This window comes from Lepisma saccharinum, chromosome 11, assembly GCF_977018435.1.
Source record: "Lepisma saccharinum chromosome 11, izLepSacc3.1, whole genome shotgun sequence".
Lineage (NCBI taxonomy): Eukaryota > Metazoa > Arthropoda > Insecta > Zygentoma > Lepismatidae > Lepisma > Lepisma saccharinum.
Window position 1 is genome coordinate 1,312,201 of NC_139239.1, and position 16,853 is coordinate 1,329,053.

At 36.1% G+C, this 16,853-nt stretch overlaps 1 protein-coding gene across 1 annotated transcript in view; it reads right to left on the reverse strand.

Annotated features, from left to right (window-relative positions):
- Positions 1-3,553: 3,553 nt before the first annotated feature.
- LOC145994601 (acetylcholine receptor subunit alpha-1-A-like) overlaps positions 3,554-16,853 on the reverse strand; it is a 57,280-nt gene continuing 43,980 nt past the window's right edge. The window contains exons 6-10 of the mRNA XM_083130643.1: positions 13,881-14,097; positions 8,408-8,594; positions 7,664-7,816; positions 5,692-5,861; positions 3,554-4,274 (exon numbers count right to left, since the gene is read on the reverse strand). Of these exons, the coding sequence (XP_082986769.1) occupies positions 4,080-4,274; positions 5,692-5,861; positions 7,664-7,816; positions 8,408-8,594; positions 13,881-14,097 (922 nt within the window). The 3' untranslated portion in view covers positions 3,554-4,079. The remainder of the gene's footprint in view (positions 4,275-5,691; positions 5,862-7,663; positions 7,817-8,407; positions 8,595-13,880; positions 14,098-16,853) is intronic.

Below are 16,853 nucleotides of genomic sequence, written 5' to 3' on the forward strand. Positions count from 1 at the left end.
TAGAAATTGACGACACGTAAATATAAAAAGGTTTCCACCACCCCTTCTTACCACAAGATGTGCTTGACACCCTCAGTACCTTCAATTGACCTTGAAATGTGGAGGGAGGGATAATGTCTCTGTTGAATTGATGTTCTATTGATAAATTATTTGGTTTTATTTTCCATCTGTATAGTTGTTCTGACAATGCTTTAACATAAGCAAAGTTGGCACATCTACATTTTATGTCGACAAGGAAAAACTCACTTGTGTCACACAAAGCAAAACTAAACATTGTGGTTTTGTTGATTTTGACAACTCATGGCACAGCGTCCATCTATCAAACATCAGAAAAACCTGTGATAATTGAGTTTTACTACTCAACTAATGGCACAGTGGACATACTGAATGAAATATGTAATCGAATGACTAGCAGCAGAAAGACAAAAAGATAGCCAGTCTCTGTCCATTATGGCATGGTAAATGTTGCTTTGGTGAACAGTTTTGTGATTAACACACACACAAGGTCATCAATAATGATGAACCACTGAATCGGTGGCAGTTTGGAAAGAATTTCTACTCTTAACTTATGAAGCCCTGGATGGCGAACCATTTTGCAATGCAGCTTAGCCAGACGCGCATATTCTAAGCTAGCTATGCTATCTCTGAAGCCCAGACTAAATTCAGAAAATAATCGACTAGCAAATGTGACTGATGTTTCACTCTCAAATAACGACAGTGGGGGAAAATGATAGTACATGGGTTTCTTTCCTTTAAAGCTATCACCAGGCTTCTTCGTTCCCGACCAGCGCCTGGAGGCGATCAGTGACATATTTGTAGTGGCTTCCAAACCCAAGCTACGGCACCTTACCCAAGCATTGGACAGGGAGGTCTTCATTTTACAACATGGTGAAACCTTACAGCTATGCCAATGCGCTAATAAGCAAGGGATTATTCCCAGAAGAGGGAAATTTTTACAAGGAACTACAATTACAGGAATGGGAAAAGGTGGGAAAGTAACAAGGATTTTTTCTTTCCTCTAGGCGAACACTGTCCCATTGAACACATTCAGAAGCGAGAGCAAGGACCTTCAACCAACCATCCTTTACAATGATGACAAAGTTTTGAACCCCTCAGCCTCTATTTATGACTGGGGGAGAGTGGCTGACCAAGTTGAAGGAAGTTTAAGAAAATGATGTACCTTACTGCACAGATTTTATTTAGTGTAATGAGCGACTGACATATACGTTTTGAATGATCTGTGCTGTATAGTGTAGTGAATGAACATGAGTGACATAATTAACAAACTATTGACTAAACAATTTAGTACTCTGCTTTTGTATGGAGATAAGCTTCAAATCGTGAAGATATGCAGGCCTGGCATCCCAAAGAAGAACAGAATGGATTTGATTTAGTTTTGTTATTTATTGTCGCTTTTTCTGCACTTTAGCTAATCGCGATGACGAGGATTACTGACGATACGAGGAAATTGATGAACGGACATTCACAAAGAATAGCCATGCCCAGGCCTGGATTTCAACCTGGGGGCCCCTTGCATCTTAGTATGCTGTGCTAACTATTTTACCACAGACGTCGGCAAGATAAGAATGGAGCTCCTGTTCAAATGAAATATTCAAGGTAAGAAGTTTATTATGTATTTTTTCTCGCACGTAGGCCTACATAAATATTTCACAACATGGGCCTCTATATTTTATAAATAACCATGAAATACTTGAAATCCTTTCCTTACTGTTTCTATATTAATGAAACAGTGAATTTTTATAATTATTTGTAAATTGTAAGGTACGTGTTTTTAATTACAATGTCACATCACTTCAGTGGCGGATCCAGAAAATACAGTTGGGATGGACGAATTTCAGTAGTGTGCCTCACCTCACCAAGAATCATTTCTAACCTAAACATGAACTGTTTTATATGAACAATATATCAATCATACTCTAAACAGGAATCTGGAGGTACTTGGCACAGTGTTTTGGATCGGATCCCACTTTAAACTGTAGGCCCAGTCCTGATTAGCCTTACTGTGCATAAAGTGGACTTAAAACATCAAATCAATCAATAAACATGAATCAATGATCCAGAGATTATAGTATTGTTTTGTATGCAAAGATAGGGAAGGACCCAGTAGATGGTTTGATTGATTTGGTTTATTTTACTTCGCTTTTCTGCCACTTTTGGCTAATCACAAAGATGAGCAGGAGTGATGATGATATGAAATTGATGACGGATCCCTAGATGGTCATTAGTGTATGTTGTTATCATAATTCCTCCTATTGCCACCATAAACTGGTCGATTAGATATGAGGAATAAACTGAATCAACAAATAAAACAAAAACCTATTCTCTCAAGGGGTTGTGATTCAATCCCTCTTTTAACGCATATTGCACGTTTGGATCAAAATTAAAACTGTAAGTGCAGTTCCGATTAGCATGCCTTGAACACAAAGCTGACTTAAATCAAACTTCAAAAATATTATCTAGCCTGTGAAACTTGGTGATAAAAGACAGAATATTTGAGTATTCAAAATATATCCAAATGTCTGGTAGTTGGGAGGGGCGATCGCCCCATCATCTCCCCCTTTGGATCCACACCTACATCACTTCAAAATCCAAGAATTTGAACAATCAGTCGGTAACGCGTCTGACTACCATGCTCAAGGTCCCGGGTTCGATCCCCGGCCGGTTCAAATCCGGGAACTTTTCTAACGGTGGAAGCGGCCCCGGCGCCTACCCAGCGTCGAATAACATGGGTACCTGGGGGAAACCCTGGGGGGTAAAGGCGGTCAGGGGCGTGATGCTGATCACATCACCCCCACTCACGACCGGATCAAGAAAGTGTGGGGCGTTACCCCCACACCCCCTATATGCCTTCATGGCATGGTGCTATGCACAGGGGAACACTTTGCATTCGAACATTACGGTATGAAGAGATAGCCGGGGTTTTGAACCCAGCATACGCCACTGAGCTTAGAGTTCTTGCTACATTAGTCCATGGCGAAAATATTATGTGTGCATATGCCTGCAGATGAAATAGAGTCCAAGGATAGAAAGAAACACACTATCTGCATCCTTCTGTCCATACATGAGAAGGAGGATGACAAAAATGTTTTGCAGCCAATGTTTGAAAGGAAATTGTAGAGAATAGCAAACAAATTGTTGTTTTAAATGTAACTATGGACATTATATCATGTCAAAAATTTTTTGTTTGTCACTAATACTTTAAGAAATAAATTTATGTTATTAACCAATTTTAATTGCCAATAAAAATCTCCTATAAAGCAAGAAAGTAAGGTTATCAAAATGACTATGCCTTATCTTTAGCATTCCTGATTTTCCACATTAGCTCTTTAGGGTTAACACTCACCTTTGTATTGTCACTGCTTCACATAAGTTAATAGTTTACACATAGCCACTTCTAAAAATTTGTTCAATCCAAAAGAAAAAAAAGAGAAAGAACTTTAAATCCTGTGAATGCTGTGAGTTTTACAACAAATAATTTTTTACTAACCATATTTCTTCATGAAAATTATGTTTCAAAATGGAATATTTACCTATACTTGTCTCGATATCAGACAGACTATTATTAGATTTTTTAAAAAAAATGCTTTAGAAATATGCTGTACTGAAATGTCTTAGTTATGTAGCAGAAAGGAAGACAAATACCTTGAATTCATTTTTCAACTTGATTTCAACCACCACAATGATGTCCTCAATACAAATAAACAAAATTAATTGATTTAAGAAGTGTACTAATATGAACAGTGCTAATAAGTAAACATTTTTTTTAAAATTTAATAAATATACTACATTGAAACATATTAATATTTAATAATTCAATGTAAAACAATACAATGTAAAACCATTTCTTAGATTATTTATGCACCAAACATTAAATGAAAATTTGAAGTAAATGGCAAGTATGTGAAATGAAAAGGCATTGCCATGTCTTACTATTTACTACCTAAGTTGAAATGCTATATTAAGTCACTTAAACATGCAGACAAGTATATGGTATTCAATTAATATTTTGCTTGTCTATTTAGCATGAAAGATATTGTCTTTGTACTTTCTCAAATACTTTATACTTTGTACTTTGCAAACAGAGATATCAATGTGACACAGTAAACTAAAAATACAATCCTATCAATTGCTACACCCAAAACATACCAGTACCACTTCTCATCCATTCTTTGTGAATGTTCAGTTGTAGATTGTGCTATGTCAAACACTCCAGTGTTATTCCGAGATGTATCCACATTTTTATACATGCTTCTCTAGAAGAAAAAGGAGCAAAAAGAAATAAACTTTTTTTCAGTTGTAAAGGTTAAAAATAAATAACGTTATATTAAACCATATTTACAGATGAAAATTGATGCTGGATACCCTTAATTTATTATCAGATATGAGCAAATAAAGTTGTGTATAAAATTTGCGGTCTTGACGAGGTAAGTCTTGAAAAGATTCTCTTGGGCTATCGACCAGGTGAGTTGGGGAAAGAATTCCAAGCTTTCTAGAGCTAATGTCACTCTCATCTTGTTTTTGTCTCAATTATTTAATTAATGACAATAATGACGATGCTGTCATCATAACCATTAGTACTATCAATAATAATAATAGTAATCCTTGGTTCTGCAGATATTATGTCTGTCTTCAATATCCAACCACCACACACTCGTCGCAAATTAGCAAACATGAAATTCTTCGCACAAAATTATGAATGGTAAAATTAAATCCGAATTTCTGCTCAATAAATTTCATCTACGTGTTCCCACACGGCCAACCCGCAACGTTAAGCTATTTCACAATCCCACCACAAGGCTCTCCCTTCTACAGCGGTCTCTTTTATACAGGCTTCCTCACTCATATAATAACCTGCCTCCAAATGTGGACATATTCTTGCCAGAAAAAAGTTTTAGAAAATTGTTAACGACATATGTATAATTTTGATTTGTCTTCAGTGCCATCCTGTACTCTATTTTGTTGTTGTTATTATTGTTGTTTTCCTGTTGTTACTGTTTCAGTGTAAAATGGTCATTCAGTACTGTATCTGAAACTTTAGGTAAAATAAATAAATAAATATCCATGGGGTTAAGAAACTAGCTAGATTTCATTCAACAGCATATAGTCAGTACAACAAGTTCATGTCTTTTATGTTTTATATGTAGTTTTCTCAATGATTGTCAACAATGAAAAAAAAAATGGTCTCTCTTAGGAAAAAACACACCAAAAGCAACAGAAGTAGGCACTAGACTATTTGGAGGATCTGTTACAAAAAATTATACACAGTAAAATGTTGCTACGTTGCCATACTTCAATACATATTACATGGAAGTTATAAATGTTCACAGCATGCATGTACCTGCATTTGAAACTGCAGTTTATACTTTTAAAAAAAGGTCATTACTTTTGTTGCTATGGGAACTGGGTGAGACAAAGATTGGTTGTTTTTTATTCCAACGTTATTATTATTATTATTATTGATTTTAAAAGCCTTGAATAAGCAAGAATCTGAACAGTCCAGTTTATTGCACTGTTTCTGGAAGAAGCAGTGCAATACTGGTACTAGAGCAACACAGAAGAAGAATAAGAAGAATGACTCTGATTGTTCAAATTGAATAGGTTGTTAATAAAGACATATTTCAAATTCTTATATAGCTTGATTTTTATACTGAGAAATTAAACTTAGCATACCTCAAGTTTTTCACGTGGCAAAAAAAGTATGTATCTGATCCAGCCTGTTAATGCAATCTTCAGTACATGAGGCATGGCATATGCATAGTCATATCGAGTGAAATAGGAAACCATCACTGCAGTTATTAAAGATGCTGCTATCATTACCAATACACTAGTGTATAAATGCACTGAAAGAAAAATAATATTTATAAACACTGAAGCATTTAAAGAAATACAACCTGAGAATACTTGTTCGAATGCAAGTAATATTTTTCTGATTATATGTTTTTCATGAAATGTTGTAATTGAGAAAGCAATACTAACATGAGATCATAGGTATAATTCAGTGAGTATACAGTTCAAATTGGCATCAAGTTGCAAGTGAACAACAATGTATGAGTATTTTATTGTAATCAGATTATTTAATCAAGCATGGTCATATTATCAAAATATGTAATTGTTAAGAAATGCAGAAAATACATTTTTGAGTAACATGTAATTTTTGTTATTTAATTAATCTGAATTCATCAGCAAGAATCACACACAAAAGGGATATTGGAACATGAAATTTTCATTATAAATATAACAAATAAGAAGGAAAGTGGAAACACTATCACCAGGCACAGGAAAAATTTAAATTTTTGCTGTTGCCAGCCACATCTTCTGTTTCAGAGAAAAGAGAGATGGCAGAAATGGGAATGACCCGCAAGTAGCCAGGTCTTGATATAGTTGGCAGTTATGTTCAGGTTTTGGGTGGGAGGGTAGTGGTTGTTGATCCTAAGGTTGAAGGTTGTGGATATTTCCTTGCAGCTAATAATAATTGCAACATCTGTGGTGACTTTGTGCATTTATCTATTCTAATGTGATCATTTTTTCACAAGTAATGAATATGAATAAAACATTCAATAATATTAAATATTTCGAAACGCAAGGCCCCTCAAAGCACGAAGCCCTGTGTGGTGGCATGCATCGTACACCCCTAACGGCAGCCCTGGACACTACACAAGTTAACATTCCAGCAATAGCGGAAGCATATGACATCAGTAGACACTGCATTCTTCTATACTACTGGGTTCAAACCATCATCGACTGGCGAATCCGGAAAAGGTGAGTAGGCAGCTAGGAAGCAAACGTCAGGTGCTTAAGAGAGGTATCTGACAGAATTTGGGACCTCAGAAAAAGACCGGCTACCAGATGGAGACTTCCTGCTCACTATTCAGATCCCAAGCAAATCTCGGGATTCTGAGCCACCGCAATCACCGAGAGGAACCGCTACGTCTCGATGCGAGTTAGTCATATTCAGTGCCGTGGCTCGTAAGGTATCAGTTGCCTGCTCAGACCGTCGTTCGGACGCCTTCCCAAGAACTGCATCCTCTTAGAACCAGTGCAAGCTTCGTCGCCCTCACAGAAACGGAAGACTGTGGACCGCCAAACCCAAGACTCCTTGAGCTGTCACCAGATGTCTGCTTACATCCACTTCGCCGAGAGGTAAGATGTACAACAATGACATCCCTTGATTCCTTCCACTCTCTGCCGAGGGTTTGTTAGGGAGATTGTATGGGAAACATAATCCAACCTTGCTATATCTTCTGGTCCCTAAAGTGTTTCGCTAGTTCGATCCCTGCATTTTATGCTCATTAATCCAGTGAATGCATCAATATATATATATATAGTATAACATCATGGAGTAATGATTAAATGTAACAATTTGCTCATTCATATTCTTACATTTATATATATTTTTGTTTTAAAATTTTTTATGTGATACAAGCTAATATCAGAGTTATTATATTTGCATATTTTCCATGTTACTAATGAAAATACTGCTGATGATGCTGTAAATAAGTCTGAGAGAAAATAACAGTGTCAATTATCTAATATTAGTGGAATATATGATATGTAAGAATGTGATGAATGTATCACTAAAAGTGCATTGAAAAATATCCTCCAAAGCAAATGTTTAATTTATAAATTGTGTGTGTTCACTTACCAATCAGCGGAGAATGATTTGTTGTTGTAGGAATGACATAAACTAAAAGCACAAGAAACATTGCCATGATAATAAGATTGCAACAGCTAATCATTATTTTTGTATGGCCTTTAGGTGACATCCAAAAAGAGGACAAGGTTGTAATGGCAATACCTACAAGCAGAAAAGTATTAATTAAATTATGTATCCCAACTTAGCTACTATTATAATTTCATGTTATAAACATACATAGGTATATACTTGACCATGCTAGCTCCTGTTTGGTATCATTCTAGCAAAATTATTGTGCAAACAGGTTAAGTGGTTGACTTTTGTTCTCCCCACTGAAGTTCTGGGTTCAAGTACTGGCCTGGGCATGGATGTTTTTTGTGAGCATCTGTTCATCAATTACATCCAATAATCACTAATCTTCATGATTAACTAAATATAGCAGAAAAGCTAAGCCAAATAAGTAAAGTACAAATAAATCCAAATGAATATTGCCCCCTCCTTCTCCAATATTGATTTGAAATAGCTCTATTGCTCATATGCATGTACATTTTTTGAGCAACTTAATTAAAGTGGAAAAAAGACAGAGATAGAAACAGGGAAGGAGGGAGAGAGAGTGAGAGAAATGGAGGGAGGGAGGGAGAGAGAGATAGAGAGAGAGAGAGAAGATGCATTTTAAACCCATCTTAAGTTTCATTACTTTTAATATAGCATGGAGTTTTATTTTTCTAGTTATTGCTGTATACATATACTTACCAAAGAGTGGTAGATAAAATATTGCAAAAAGTAAGGTAGTCTGTCTGTGCAATATTATTTTTATAGTGAAAGCAGCATTTGCATTTGGAGACAGGCCACTCACATCTAGCCATGGTGATTGGCTGACAGAGTTGTCTGCAGACAACTTCACAATTTTCCACTGTGATTCACTGTGATGCATACTTATCTGAAAATAAGTAGATTTGTTTACAATGATTTATTTTCAAGGTACCTTGAAAACTCTGTTGGATATGCAGCACAAATCTCCAAGGGACATCTATAGGATATCCACAATAGGATAAGATAGGATCCATAGCATAGGCATGTGCAGACCCTCTGATTAGGGGGGGGGGGGGCAAAAGCCTTGATGAAAGTTCAGCCGGAAAAGAAAAATGTGTGTGTGTGTGTGTGTGTATAAAACATATTAGTCAAATACATTACATAATCAATTTATCTGCCCGATAACAAACCAAATGCAAAAATGATATAAATTGTCTTTGAAATGTTCATGCTCCTTTCCCTCCAAACCAAACTGTTATAGCAGCAACCGTCTGTAGTACTTAGTTGTTCTTACTTGTCCCTCTGGTAATTCACAATGCATTACAGAAAAGAAAAAAAGTGCGAGCGAAGCGAGCAAGAAACTTTTTTGATCCAAATTTATATAAATTGAAAACAGTATTGATTTAATAGCACGCAAAAAATTTCATGGGATCCCATGCCATTCTCGTTTTCAATCTTTCTCATTCAATCGTTTGAACCCCCTTCCCCCGTAGTTGCTTCAAACTTTCATCGGCTTGAAAATACTTCATTTTCTTTTTAAGAGTATAATATCATTTAATAACAGCAATAAGATTCATCTACACTAAATTTCTAAGTAAAAGTATAATAATATAGGGGCATGGAATGTCTGGAAGGGGGGGGGGGCAAGGATGGCCACATCTCCCCCTTCGAAAATGTATGTCAACCTAAAAATATATATGTTACATGTATAATTTGATTTCAGTCATAGTAATTTACATTAATTATTATACGATAATTTCAAATTCAAGTGGTGTTTCTTGAGGGGGTAACACTATTATCGGGGTAATATGCCCCATGGAAAAATACCTTGTTTGTCCCTTCATGGGAAAAATATGCGAACATTAGTGATTAGGGGGGGCAACTATCCCACCTTGTCCCCTGTGCAATATCCATGGATCTGATCTGGACATTGTGGATATCCTATGGATGTCCCTTGGAGATTTGTGCTGCATGGATACCCAACATGTGATATGTGGTATGACGTCCACTTGTCATTAAAAATTTGACATAAATGTTTGATATCCACATAAAGATTCATTCATAGTACCTTGTCTCAAATTAATTATGTTAGAACTCAAACTCTGCGATATAGTAATAGTAGCATCATCGCCTTGTAATCAAGTGGTCCCGGGTTCGATTCCCAGTGGAGGCACATAGTGGTTCGGATCCCACTTTAAACTGTAGGTCCAGTCCCGATTAACCTTACTGTGCATAAAGTGGACTTAAAACAACAAACCAATCAATCAATCAATCAATGATAGCATTGAGGATATTGCCTTTCTTAGCCATGGTAGTGAAGAATAAGCTCTGCATACTCTGCTTATCACTGACAAGAGTGTGAATAGAAAGCATTTTCCGGATATGTGTGTGTGTGTGTGTGTGTGAGAGAGAGAGAGAGAGAGAGAGAGAGAGAGGGAGAGAGAGAAAGAGAGAGAGAGAGAGAGAGAGAGGACCCAGAGCTCCTCTCTGCGAGTCTGAGAGACTGGGGGTGACATCTGAACAGGAGAAGGAACACTTGGAAATCCAACACCCACGGAAGCGAGGACAGGCTTCTATTGACATTCGTCCATGGGAAATCTCGAGCAGAATTGTGGTTTGGATTGTCTCATGAAAGACAAATACTTCTTTTCAGCTGAATTCTTGGAAGGAATTAGTGTTTGGTTCTCGCACTGAAACTCAACCCTTCTAAGAAAAATGCTTGAGATTTCTACATATGCTTATTCTCTGGTGTTTTCTGCGAGATAGAGAGAGAGAGAGAGAGAGATAGAGAGAGAGAGAGAGAGAGAGAGAGAGAGAGAGAGAGAGAGAAAGGGAGAGAGAGAGAGAGAGAGAGAGTAGTAGTATATTTGTTATAAATCAGATGCGGATTTTAGCCTATTTGCATTTTTTATTCCTGTAATAATTTATTACTAATACAACATAGACTTTAATGTTTAAAGTTCGTTTCATGGTGTTTCTAGTCTGAAAACACATTTTTATAGTGCTTATAAATGCCTATTTTGAGGGTTAGCACCTATTTTGCTTAATCGCGCCTTAAAGTTCCTATTCTGCAATTTTTGTTTACTTCAGCTTTTTTTACACGACATTGGCTCTCCCTACACTAAAAAATGTAAGCCTTTGGTTATGTTGAAGTGCCTGAAATCTGGTATTCGCCAGATCTGAGATCTCTGGAAATACCAAATGTCCCTTAATCAGAGTAAGCAAACTGAATAACCTGTTGATGAGTCATACTTGGACAAAATGACGCCAACCCACCCCTTAGTTCTTTCCACCTGACAGCTTGTAGGAGTCAATCAGTATTCATTCACTTTGTTGTGTTTGTGAAAGAAGTAGATAGTTATCTGTGGAGATATCCTGTTCATGTGCTTAAAAATGCCAAACCACAAGGCAGCCAGAAGAGTATTATTTAAAAAAAAACAAAAAAAATACAAAAAAAAAAACCGGATTGCTGCAGAAGCTTGTTTTGCTACCAACGGGAAGTTTGGTTTTTGTTATTCATCTTCCATTTTTTTCTCTTTTGGCTAATTGCAACTATGAGGATAAGTTATATGATTAAATTGATGAAGGGACACAAAATGATTTTCTACCTCTCATGTTATTCGGAAACAATGATAAATGGTGAACATTGCACACTATGACGGGCTGCCATCTTATATTACCTCAGTTCTGAATTCAACAATGCTAAGTTATGTAAGAAATTTAGTTTATTAGGCTTGTGTTGCATATAGAGAATTACACTAAGCAGCCCTTGAAATAGAAAATGTTAGCTGGGGAAGGTTTTTTTTTTTTTTGGTGGACCCTTGTTGTTAGCTGGGATGATGCTTGTATGGTTTAACATGATGAAAATGAGACAGCCCCTTTCCCTCACTTCGAGCACTCACACTAAGTCAAATGATATTATTTATTCTGAAATTTTATGTGCATACACAGATAAACAGATCATATAGATGGGGTTCACAAATACTGCACAATGTACCATCGTCAACAAGGTTCAATTCACACTCTTGAATTCTGTATGTGCAGAAAACTGGCATCCATCGTGGCTGCTTCAAGCCACAATTCAGCAGTTTGTGACATAGGTAAAACACATCTTGTTCCAAAAATATGCAAGTGCTTAAAATTAACCAGGTTGTGTTACCCTAGCTTCCATGCAAATAAGGATTTCAATCAAACTATTGTCAATTGTTTGTGAAACATTTTTGTGCAATTAGTACAATGGGTATCACAAGTTCATTTCTTCAGAGACATTTTAATTAGAACATCGTATAAATATTTTTTCAGTTAAAATGGTGCAATATTTTTTTCATAACTTGTGAAAATTGTGCATGCAACTGGAACATTTGTTCAAACTGGCACAATTATTAGCACACGTTCTTTTGGTGAGAATTACTTTAACTGATGATTCACCACAAATGTGTATTTCGATCAAAATAGTACTAATAGTTTGTTAATCATTAGTGTACTTTCATGTATCAACTGACATGCTAATACAGTATAACTATGCATTGTAAAATGAAAATTTAAATAAGTTCACGTTCATTGCCTATTTTAATGTCTTTCTCTATTTTAGGGTGCCTTTTAAGTGCCTTTTCTTAGTTTATAGCACTTTTTCAAGCGCCTATTTTCATCAATTTTGATGCCTATTTGCCTGCCTATTTGAGAGGTTTTTAGTGCCTATAAATCTGCACCTTAGTTATAAGCATATGTGTACCCGAGGTCTTTGATATGTGTAAATCTAGTCCAGGAATGTTCTTTTTGTATCCAAAGTATGTGCGAGAAATATTAGCATAATGTCCAAATTAGATACAATTTAGTTCAGAATATATCGTTATACACAATGAAATAAAAACACCCAGATAACATCCCGATCACATGAACCCATGTCTGAAACATGTACAAAAGTCATCCATAGAATGTCCAAAATGATCCATATAATGTCCAAAACATGCCCAAAGATAACTTTCATAATGTCCAAAACATGTCAAAAAATTATCTGCAAAATGTCAAAAACATATCCTTCCTGGATATTCATGCCGACGAATATCCAAAAGACATCCATTAGACATCTCCTGGATATTTGTGTGCTGTGTGGGTATTGGAAAAAAATAGCTGAGATTTTTTGAAGCTGGTTCTTACAGTTTGATCTAGGTTGAATCACATTCTTCACTTTAAGTTTCAAAGATTAATAACTGTAGTTTGAAATATGATTACTAGTTTTTGTATATCTTGTGGAAACGAATACTACCAAAAAATCTGGTATGAGTTAATTAATGTATGAAGTGTTTGGAAATGAGGAGGTTGAGTCGCATCCCTTGTCATGTTCCATTGGAATTTAAACTGAAAGGATTAGAAGCATGTAGCACACACAAAGCTTATTTTTAGCAAATAAGAATCTGTGGTCAACCTTCTAATACTTTATCAACTTTTCATTTGAAACTGTTTTTATGGTTTTTCGAGGGTACAGGTGAAGATCCATGAACAGAAATAAACATTTTCGTAATATGGATTTCTTGGAAATGGAGAATGAGAAATTGTTTTATCTATAATGCTAAAGGGAACTTTGGAACATGGCAGGTGATGTGATTCAACCTCTCCTATTTTGTCAGACAATTAAGAGATTTTTTTCTTGCATTGAGTATTTGAATTTTTTCCCCTTTTTTTCAAAGAACAAAATAGACAAAAATGCATTTGTAAAATAACTTATGATCATTGTATTTTTTTAAAATCTACTCATGGTCATTTGCTGATACTGTTATTTCTTGTGGAATTGCTTTGAACTAATTTGCTGCCTAACAAACTAGGGAGTTCCTAATGAATTAGAACAAAAGTACATAATAAGCAGTCTGCTGCCAAGATTAATTATAATTATAATTTATGATGTAGGAGAACAAGAGGCCACTTGCAGTTCATGCAAAATATATATGTATGTATTAAGTTAATTATCACAATTACAGTAAACGTAAAACTAACACATGGTTACTTTTTAAAGTAATGCAGTAACTGCAGCTCGGTATCTTTTAAAACATAAGTTTTCGTAGACACACACATACACACACACTTTCTAGTTTATGTCAATAACACTTGTCAATAATACTTGTCAATAACACTTGAAAACATTCATTGATTTTGATAACGAATGAAATTAATAATCAGTAAGAAAACAATTACATACCTGAGTTGCATTTTGAGGGAATGAAAAAATCACCGAACTCTGCTGAGATTCAAAATACAGTTTGCAAGTTTGTGTATCAAAAGGCCAAGAAGTGAAATCAAGATTGCAGAAAGCTTGATATTTCTTTATTGGACCCCATGATATAATGCCTTCATGTGACACTATAACTGAAGTCGAGTGAATGGAGTACTCAGAAGCTTTTGTTGCATCCCCAGCACTAGAAATATAGGAGCATTATCAACATTAATTGTGTGTAATTTGTTCAATTTAATATTAAATCAAATAATAAATGTAGATGTGATTTTTGAGGAATAGATGTCAGTTTTATGTGAATGTGAACTCACTCATTGAACAACAACATGCTATATGATGACTTAATGTAATGAATATTCAACATATTAAATAAATATGTGTAAATCAGGGACTTACATAGATAATTATTAAACTTATTTTGTAGAGAATAATAATTACATAATGTAATCATAAGGTAAATTTCTTACCGAGCATTTCCTGTTGTTGTGTGCCCAGGCACGGGTTGGAAACCTCTGTCTTTATGCATAGTGGGGTGTGTATATATGTACATATAGCTAATTTTAAATTTTGATTGCAACCACTAATGTTCCAAACTGCAAGCCACCACTGGATTCTAGCATGCACGGTTTGTGGTAAAATGCATATTTTTCATATTTATAGTTCAATACTTTGTATTGCGGAACAACTGACAAAAAGAAACTACACTGCTCCACAAAACTTAAGGAACACCAAGGGAATAAAAGGAAACAAACACAAAATCAGGGTTCACCCTGTATACCATTTTGCAATGTTGCTGGTCATTCTCGTTGCATTTTCCATCTGCACCTTATTGGTGTTCATAAGCCTGGTCAAGAGCATCCCAAACATGCTTGATAGGATTGAGGTCCGGTGAGCATTCAGGCCATTCAATATGGGTGATGTCTTCTGTTTCCAGGAATTCCGACACAATATGTGTGCGATGCAGGTGAGCATTGTCATCCATAAACAGGGACTCCAGAGCAAATGCTCCATGGAAATTGCAAACACATGAATGCAAATGTTGTTTCTCTCAATTTCGGATGGGGCCGAAGCCTTATCAACCCCTCTCTGCCTATGCCAGTGTGGTGTGACAAAGCTTAAATAAACTTGGGATGATGATATGCAGAAGAGATATTTTATTGTAATATTATTCTCAAGATTTACAATATTCTCTAATACTCTACTTGCTCTCATAATCCCTTGGTGTTCCTTAAGTTTTGTGGAGCAGTGTAAAATGCATGTGCACATAAACTAAACTTTGATTTAAAATTCATCATTACATGCTAAAATGAAGTACAGAATTCTCCTTATTGTCATAGAATTCACTAAGGTAGAATGTAAAAAGCATCTATTTTGTATGTGATATCAAATGTTTATGGAATTCAGCATTTTTTGTGGAGAGTTGATTATGTTTTTATTCACACAAGGTTTATGCATTTTCAAAATATTTAAGACAAGACATACAAAATACAGAACAAATTAAGAATCTTGGGAAAATACACAGTCAGTTATTGTTTAACAATCACTATAGTTTTATTGTTTGAAAGCAATAATGAAATTTGTTTCAACATCATGAGCCGCGGTGGCTCAGTCGGTAACGCGTGTGACTACAATGCTCAAGGTCCCGGATTCGATCCCCGGCCGGTTCAAATCCAGGAACTTTTCTAACGGTGGAAGCGGCCCCGGCGCCAACCCAGCGTCGAATAACATGGGTACCTGGGGGAAACCCTGGGGGGTAAAGGCGGTCAGGGGCGTGATGCTGATCACATCACCCCCACTCACGACCGGATCAAGAAAGTGTGGGGCGTTACCCCCACACCCCCTATACACCTTCATGGTGTGGTGCTATGCACAGGGGAACACTTTACCTTTACTTTATCATGAAATGGGGGTGTAATGAGACACTTCCTCTCGGTGAATGTTATTCACAACAGTCAGGCTTATCCTAGAGTATTCTAGTATATTCTAGAATCCTAATTGAACAAGTACATTTCAGATTCAAACTCACTACTGCTCATACTCAAATACATATTCTTTAGACTGTAAACTACTAACTCCTGCCCAGGATAGAACACGAGCCTGGGTCAAGCTTACCATAGTTTGCATATATCTTGTCAAAGCTAACATGATAAGACATGGAAGTTTGTTCTTGTGCCATATTCTTACCAAAATGAGATTCTAGTTTGCACAGCCAAGCATTGCAAGTATCCCTTGGCAAGATTGCTGCCCAAGTATGATGCAGCTAATGGATTCAAGGTTGCTGCAAGCTTATAACATGCAGAAATAAGCGTTAAACAAGTTTGTTCCCATGGTGCAAAAACCTGGAAGAGGGTGTTTCCTCTCACAAAGAAAAAATTCTGGAGGGGAGAGTTTATGTTATAAGGATGAAGACAAGCAAACAGTTTTAACTTCAAATATACGTAAGGCAAGGTAAAGTTCCCTGAGCATATAGTACTGTGCCATGTTGGTACATTTGGAGGATGTGCAGGTAGGGCCCCACACATTCTTGATTTCAACTATTTTGGAGGTGATGTGATCAGCACCATGCTCCAGCAGCCTTTAAGCCCCCCCTCAGGGTTTCCCTCAGGTACCACTGATTTGAGGCTGGGCAAGCCCAAATCAAATATACAGTACTAAGAAATAATGAAAAACACCTAGAAAGAACGAAAGAGAATGTGTGTCTACGTGTGTGTTTCGGAGTGTTGCACCAATAACTAAATATGCACAATAAAGGTGAAACAACAATGCAAGACAAATATAAGAATGAAATTAATTGATTTATATTAATAAAAAGCAAAAATTAAACGAAAACTAAAACACAATGAAAGAATTTAAACTATTATGTACTTTATTGAAATTTTTCCCTGCTGGCAATTTCTACTGTTTACAGTACACAAATTCTACTTTTTCTACCTTCTACTG